The sequence below is a fragment of the Rhinoderma darwinii genome, chromosome 3 (assembly GCF_050947455.1).
Source record: "Rhinoderma darwinii isolate aRhiDar2 chromosome 3, aRhiDar2.hap1, whole genome shotgun sequence".
Lineage (NCBI taxonomy): Eukaryota > Metazoa > Chordata > Amphibia > Anura > Rhinodermatidae > Rhinoderma > Rhinoderma darwinii.
Genome location: NC_134689.1, coordinates 410,129,095 through 410,137,279, shown reverse-complemented (window position 1 = coordinate 410,137,279; position 8,185 = coordinate 410,129,095). Strand labels below are relative to the sequence as shown.

At 36.3% G+C, this 8,185-nt stretch overlaps 1 protein-coding gene across 1 annotated transcript; it reads left to right on the top strand.

The window, feature by feature from the left end:
* The first annotated feature begins 2,572 nt into the window (after nucleotides 1-2,572).
* Nucleotides 2,573-6,741, top strand: LOC142750564 (homeobox protein siamois-like). Its single transcript, XM_075859562.1, has 4 exons — nucleotides 2,573-2,900; nucleotides 3,315-3,535; nucleotides 4,747-4,775; nucleotides 6,690-6,741. The coding sequence occupies exons 1-4, from the start codon at nucleotides 2,573-2,575 to the stop codon at nucleotides 6,739-6,741; spliced, it is 630 nt and encodes a 209-aa protein (XP_075715677.1).
* Nucleotides 6,742-8,185: the final 1,444 nt, after the last annotated feature.

Genomic DNA, 8,185 nt, shown 5'->3' with positions numbered 1-8,185 from the left:
TAGATAGATAGATAGATAGATAGATAGATAGATAGATAGATAGATAGATAGATAGATAGATAGATAGATAGATATGGGATAGATAGATATGAGATAGATAGATAGATAGATAGATAGATAGATAGATAGATAGATAGATAGATAGATAGATAGATAGATAGATAGATAGATAGATAGATAGATAGATAGATAGATAGATAGATAGATAGATAGATAGATGATAGATAGATAGATAGATATGAGAGAGATAGATATGAGATAGATAGATAGATAGATAGATAGATAGATAGATAGATAGATAGATAGATAGATAGATAGATAGATAGATAGATAGATAGATAGATAGATAGATAGATAGATAGATAGATAGATATGAGATAGATAGATAGATAGATAGATATGAGATAGATAGATAGATATGAGATAGATAGATAGATAGATAGATAGATAGATAGATAGATAGATAGATAGATAGATAGATAGATAGATAGATAGATAGATAGATATGAGATAGATAGATAGATAGATAGATAGATATGAGATAGATAGATAGATATGAGATAGATAGATAGATAGATAGATAGATAGATAGATAGATAGATAGATAGATAGATAGATAGATAGATAGATAGATAGATAGATAGATGAGGATGAGAACTAGACTTTTAGCCTTGAGCATAGTTTGTGTGTGGATTGTGCAGACATTTTGGTCGTGGATTGGAGTTAATTCTGAGTATCAGTCGGTTGATTTCCTTTGATGTCATAGACTGCAGATATTTTACAATCCCACCTGCTGCTGATGACGGGTCTGCCCAGGCCGCACTGTCTATTTAATGTCACCCACTTGTGTATTGAGAGTGGATCATTATTGGTCATGTGACCGTACATTATATCCTAGTGGCAACTGCAATCCTAAAGACTGGAATGTCTGCAGCGGGAGAGTTCCATATTTTTCTACAGATGGCAATGCCATGCTTTCCAGAACAATCCGATTTAGATTAATAAAATGTATATACCAATAACATAACTAAAAATATTACACCTAATACTTTGACATATAGAAGACATGTAACACATATGAAAACGCTATTCCTGCGTCATTTATCTCCTTTATGATCAAGCCATTTTTGGGCTTCATGACCAGGTCAAAATTTTGGGATTTTTCATCTCCGAATTTCAAAATGTAACACTTTTTTGAAATCTGTGCATTGACTCAGTTATATGAGGTCCTGTATTTTAGATGGCAAGTTGTATTTGAAAGCTATAAGAATATCGCACCCTAGCCCAAAAGCCACAGTGCCATATAAGAATACCCCAGTGTTATCAATAGCACATGGTAGGTGGGGGGGGGGGGGGGAAGGGGGGTCATGTTACTGATTTTACATTGGGGCCCAGGATCATCAAGTTACTACTTTGCATACCACTGGTATGTCCTAACTGCCATTTACAAGAAACAGCCCTGGTGACCATTGGCCCAGGTTTAATCAGGGCACTGAAGGGGCTAAGTGCCAAGATCGGTGTAGTACAGTCGTGATCCCGCAAGTGATCGCATGGACACAATGGCATTACCCACGGGATCCCCTTGACATAATAGTATGACAAGGTACCCAAGCTACCCCAGACTCTTACTGTACTACTATGTCAAAGTGTTGGAAGGAGCTAAATATTCCGATGAGTAGGGTCAGGGGCTAAGTAAAGTGACTAAACAAAATTTTAGGAAAAGCCCATTTAATTTATAATTGTTTAAATTACCCATGCAAAAAAGTTACCATATATATACATATACACATCACATACACACACACACACACACACACACACACACACACATAATTATAAAAAAACTAAACATAGTCTAAGTGTAAAAAAATATATATGATCAGAAACATAGAGAAACGAGGTAAATTATTAAATTATTCTTATTACATATAATAAATCACATGTAAATGAAACGTTGAAAAAAATGTATATACGTAAGGTGATGTCTCTTTCAGTCTAAATACATAGAAAGCACCAACAAATTTATATTTTGTTAGATTTAGTTTGTCATTTTATTTTGTTATTTTTATTTTATTGTTATTTTTTCATTTTATTGTGTTATTTCTTATTCTTTACTTTGTTGTTTTTATTTTATTTTGTATTTTTTTTATATCATTTAAATATTATTTTTTTCATTTTGTTTTCTTATTTTCTTTACACTGAAACTTCCAGTAGAGATAAAGTCAATATCATAGAGACTTTTTAACCTAATAATTTATTGGTCTTCTTTCATGTCCACTTGAAGTGTTGATTCACTTTATTTGAAGTCCATTTTTTATTGTTGTTTTAACACTTTTTTATTCATATTTATTCTATAACACTTCATCTCCTTCTGTTGGTGTGAACTGGGTAGACATTTCCATGTAGGATCAAGGCCTAAAGGTGTCATCACCTCTTTTCAGTCACATCAAAGTTATGTTTCTTTTGTTTCCTAAAGTACATGTTGGTTTCTCTAAGTGTCTCATGGTTTAATAAAGGGTAGTAAATCCAGGTCAACCTCAAATCCTAGCAGAGAAGCCCCAGAGGAGCACACATGGAGAAGGACCCAGAGTTGGATCAAGTCATCGTCAATGCTCTTTCTCTGCAGGAAGACTACCCAGATCTATACCTTCCACCAAGTGACGCGGACATAAATGAAGCCACTACATTTCCTAAAATTCTTTTGGACATGGAATTACAGAAGCCTCTGAATGACCCAAATAGGCTGCAGGACACCCTGGTAGAGCTTTATTCCATCCTTGGGATCCCACAGGAACCACCAATAACCAGACTTTTTAACATCTTGAAAGAACAGTCTACATCATCCATTGCTAGTCAGGATGAGCACCAGTTGACCGGGCAGCAATCCAAGGGAATTAAAAGTAAGTATATTTTAATTATTTTGAATATTTTTATTTTGTTTATTTTAAAAAAATGTTGGCAGCCTAAATGTGACAATGTCCGAGATTTGGGGTTGTCACCAACATTGACTAAACATTCTGCTTATAGTAGTGTGTGTTTATAGCCATCATCAGTACTTTCTGGTCCTCCAGGGCAAAAATGGTCATGGGCTCCAACCACATTTGTTACAATACACTTGAGCTGGGTTAAGACAATGCCTTTGAGCAGGATTTATCTCATAAAACTCTTGTAATTTTTCTCAGACCCTGCACATGCCTTTTGAGTTGTTGGTCCCTTCAGGCCATAGCCCCAATTCTCCTCCGTCATTATGTTCCTCAAGGGAAAGCTTCACCACCGAATGGCCCTTCATTAACCCTGCTGGTCTTTTTTTTCAGGGATGTTGCCTGAAGAGGAAATGGAAATATCTAAGAGACCCAAGGAAGAGAAAGAAGATCAAGTCCCATCAACATCAAGTCAAAAGTGTAGAAAAAGAACACTCTACAACAAGCAGCAGACCCTCTTCCTACAGAAACAGTTTGATCTGAACCCATACCCCGATTATGTCAGCAGATGCTGCTTCGCTCAAGTCACTGGGATTCCAGAGCCCAGAATTCAGGTAATTTTTTGGTTTCCCGTTGATATAATATTAACTTGTGACATTTACTCTCATAATATCCATAACCATAGATAGAAAAGTTTTTTTTGTAGTCTACATAAGAATAAACAAGTTTAAGGAATTCTCCTAATGTTCATGGACATAGATAAAAACAAGAAAGGGATGTAGCATCAAATAATGACAGTTTTTGTAAATCTTTTTGAATTTTTTTGGATGATTTTTTTCTTTGTGTGTGTGTGGATAACATCCGTAATAAAATATTGCAGTTCTCATCCGTTTTTTGGCAGTATCAATAGCGCAGTAGAACGGAGACAAATGGGAACCAATTGAAACGGAAGCATTACCATTGAAATGAATGGTAATGCAAATGAAGCTACGGTTTCCGATTGCCTTTCCGTTGATGGGTTCCTGAAAGGTCTGACGGAACCCCTCAACGGAACCCTAAGGGTATGTTCACACGATGAGAGGCATTTACGTGTGAAAAGACAGACTGTTTACAGCTGCCTCGTTTCCCACGTAAATGCTCCTCCTCGTAATTTACGAGGCGTCTGAGACGCTCGTAAATCTTGAGCTGTGCTTCATTGAGTTCAATGAAGAACAGCTCAAATTACGTGGCAAAGAAGTGCCCTGCACTTCTTTGCCGAGGCAGTCCATTTACGCGTCGTCGTTTGACAGCTGTCAAACGACGACGCGTAAATTACAGGTCGTCTGCACAGTACGTCGGCAAACCCATTCAAATGAATGGGCAGATGTTTGCCGACGTATTGTAGCCCTATTTTCAGACGTAAAACGGGGCATAATACGCCTCGTTTACGTCTGAAAATAGGTCATGTGAACCCAGCCTTATGCTGATGTGAACACACTATAAATTGTCTATTAAATTATTTACGTGTTATCACAGATCCCTCATAGACTTGAGTCTATGGAGGGATGTGTGAAAACGCAGGAAAATAGGACATGTCCTATTTTTCCAAGGATCCGTTGAAACAACGGCCGTATAAACGGCCCCATTGAAATACATGTGTCCTTGTGATGGCCGTTGATTTAATGACCATCACACGGACGAGTTAATCGTCTGGATGAGCCCTTAGTCTTTCTTTATAAAAACTGTGTGACAACTACTAACCAATTCATTTAAATGTAAATTTAAAAAAAATTCAAATTAAAAAATTCTCTGGTAAAGTAACATTTTAATTTTTTTACTTTTACAGGTCTGGTTTCAAAACCGAAGAGCAAGACAGCCCAGTAAAACATCCACATCCCAAGAAGCAGTAACAGCTGTAAGTGGGGGAGTGAAGCCGTTCATAGCTTGTGAGGTCTCCCCGTACCCCAAACTCTACAAGAATATCCACCAGATGGTACCCCAGACACAGAGAAGCAAAAGCAATGGACATCCGAGTTGAATATTTCTAGAACTGGCATTTTTAGCACTTTCCAGCACCCCAACACAATTCGAATTTGGCGTCATAATGCCCCTTACACATTTATAGTATTAAATTTTTTTTAAATTTTTTTATTTAATGCATTGTGAAATATTAAGAATTGTTATATCCCATTGTATAATATTAATTTTATGTTTGAAATCAAAAATATGTTATGTATTTATATTGTAGCCCGGAGAATCAATTTTTATTTTTTTTTCATTTTTAACTATGATGATAAAAATAATAATAATAATAAAAATAAAAAATAAATAAAAACATAACACTATTTTGTTTATTATTAATACATAAGATATGTATATCTATATAAAACATACATATGTAGTTAACTTAATTTTGATATCTACATGACCTTTCTAAATTATTAAAACAAAGTAAAACACCTATCTTTATCTCCTTCCCGACATTCTTGATATATATATATATATATATATACACATCATAGGCTAGGAGGGAAAGTATGGAGCAGGCTCACGGCCTGAGTCCGCCCCATAAGTTGCGTGTGTAGGCTGTATGTTACAGCCGACACTTCGCTGCAATGAGCGGGATCCCGCTCGTTTGATCCCTGGATAGGGCATCTTAACCGTTAGAGGGGTGGTCCTCTCCAATGGCACATCATCCCCTCGCGTGATGCAATTTCAAGGTGCTGATGGTTGTCATGGCAGCCTGGGTGCCTAATGAAGGCCCCCAGGTCTGACATCTTTGTGCTCCTATTAAGCCATGCCTCCTGTAAAGATCACGATATACTGCAATATATTAATCTTGAAATATATCATGCAAGCGATCCAAGGATTGCTTGTTCAAATCTCCTAGGAGGACTAATAATAAAAAGTAAAATACAGTTAAAGTGTAGCTAAACGTTTATCAAACTTCTGACATGTCATAGAGACATGTCAGAAGTTTTGATTGGTGGGGGGAAAAAAAGTGATCAAAAATTATTTTGAACCCCAAAATGGTTTGAATAAAAACTACAGCTCGCCCCACAAAAAACAAGCGACACAAAATAAATTTTATTTTTAACAATTAGTTTTTTCCTTGGTAAAACATAAAAATATTTATAAATATGGTATCTCCATGGTCGTATTGACCCTCAGAATAAAGTCAACATGTCATTTTTACCGAATGGTGAACGCCATAAAAACAAAACCCAAAAAACTATGGAGGAATCACTGTTTTTTTCCCCTTTCCACCCCTCAATCAAATTCTCAGTACAATATGTGGTACAATAAATGGCGCCGTGAAAAACTATAATTTATCCCGCAAGAAATAAGCTCTCATACGGCTTTTTTCGATATATGATTACAGTGCGGGACAGTGGTTCCGCGGCCAGGCAGTGACACCTAGCGTCATAGATAAGTATGAGGCTAGGAGCCCGGCTCCCTGCACTGTGTTCGGTCCGGGACATGCGGACGGTATATCATGGACCGAACACGGTCGTGTGCATGGGGCCTTAATATGTAGAAAATACTTTAGATTCTATTTAATCAATCTAGTTGTCCTACCGTTGAGCTCTGGCTAACTCTATATATCCTGTATTGAGTATCTGCCCCTACACGTGATTTATAGAAGATCTATTTTACACATAAGCCATATGTTTTTAGTTGTCTTTTTGTATAATTACTCAAATTTTTGTGTTGCTTTTGCAGCTGCTGAATGACATTGAGTGCTGCTGCTCAGCTTATTGTTGCCACTATTCCCAGGTCCTTCTTCAGCATCATTAATGCTATTAGCTCTGGCCTGTACATAAAACAATACATTTACTAACACAAAATATTATCTGCAGTTTAAAGAAGGACTCCACTTTATTTTTTAATTGCACGCTCCCTTTGTATATTGGTGTTTCAGTGAGGTGCCGGGTGAAAATATACTTACCGATCCCCGCATCTTGTATTTTTCGGGTCCAGCGCCGCTCACATGATCTTCCCTTTCACTTGACTGGAGTCACTGTGCTTTTGAGAACATAAGCTCTCAATGCATTCCTGTGGGATCCAGAACGAGGCCAGAACGAGGTTCCATAGGAACGCATTGAGAGTCTTAGTTCCGATTTTCTGAAAAGCAGCGATTCCAGACCAGGTCAGAATAAAAATCACGCTGGACCCGAAAAACGACAAGATGCGGGGATCGGTAAGTATTTTTGCACACAGCACTCCACTGAAACACCAATGTTCAAATGGATGGTGCAATAAAAAAAATAAAGTGGAGTTCTTCTTTAACTAATTTGGCCCTAACCCCCTCTTGTTGTCTCTAATCCAAATTTTTTATTTATGAATCTTATTATTTACATACATTTGCATCAACACATCAAATCTGAACGAAACTTTCCAAACCTTAGTAAATTCTAAATGATAAAATCAACATTTAAAGGTCCAATTCCAGAAAAGATGAGGTAGACATCTCCATAGATCTCTACATATAAAGATTTTATATATCTGTATTTTAGAGTACTTTAAAAAATGTGAAATGATAAAATGTAATTATTATTATTATTAGTATTATTTGATGTTTCTATATTTGTGAGCTTAGGTGGATAAAATAATTTAGAGGCTTGTCTTTAGAGCCATCGATCAGGAAGCCTAAACTCAGATCAAAGCCTAATTTAGGATACCATTGAATTTATTCTATAGAAGAAATCTCTTTGATCCTTACTATTCAACAGTCTAATCTATTTACATATGCAACAACATTGACCCCCTATGGTAGGCAAAGGTATGACACAGAGGATGAGCCAAAAGGATCAAAGAAATTGGTGATACCCTACTAAACAATAGGAGAACCCTCTTTCTTTTCTAATAAATATAGTCTGGTAGATGCATACCTGTGAGTTTACACTAAATTTTGGACTCTTTCTCCAACTATAGAGCTCAGTGATGGATATTGATCTAGTATTAAGCATTAGGCTTGCTCTTGAAGAAAACTATCCAGTATTATCTCCACCCATGAGGAGCCAGGAACATCCATGAAGTAATTTCTGTATTTTACCTTATTTGATTTTGATAATGAAAACTCAAGAACATCTTCATCACTCAACTAAACAGGAGACGTTATGTGAACTGTGTTCTATTCTATGTATCAGAAAATCAGAGAACAGGAGGAATTTTCTACAAAAGACAACAAATATAGGACCATCCATGGATAAGAGAGAAGACAGTTTTTGGATGATGTTTAGTTATACATAATATTAGTTATACATATTATATATTAACATTTA

Excerpts from the sequence above, each read along its gene's own strand:
- LOC142750564 (XM_075859562.1), top strand. The coding sequence starts at position 2,573 with ATGGAGAAGGACCCAGAGTTGGATCAAGTCATCGTCAATGCTCTTTCT. Across the intron at positions 3,536-4,746 it reads TTCCAGAGCCCAGAATTCAG|GTCTGGTTTCAAAACCGAAG; the intron begins GTAATTTTTTGG and ends TTACTTTTACAG. Across the intron at positions 4,776-6,689 it reads CAAAACCGAAGAGCAAGACA|CATCATTAATGCTATTAGCT; the intron begins GCCCAGTAAAAC and ends GTCCTTCTTCAG.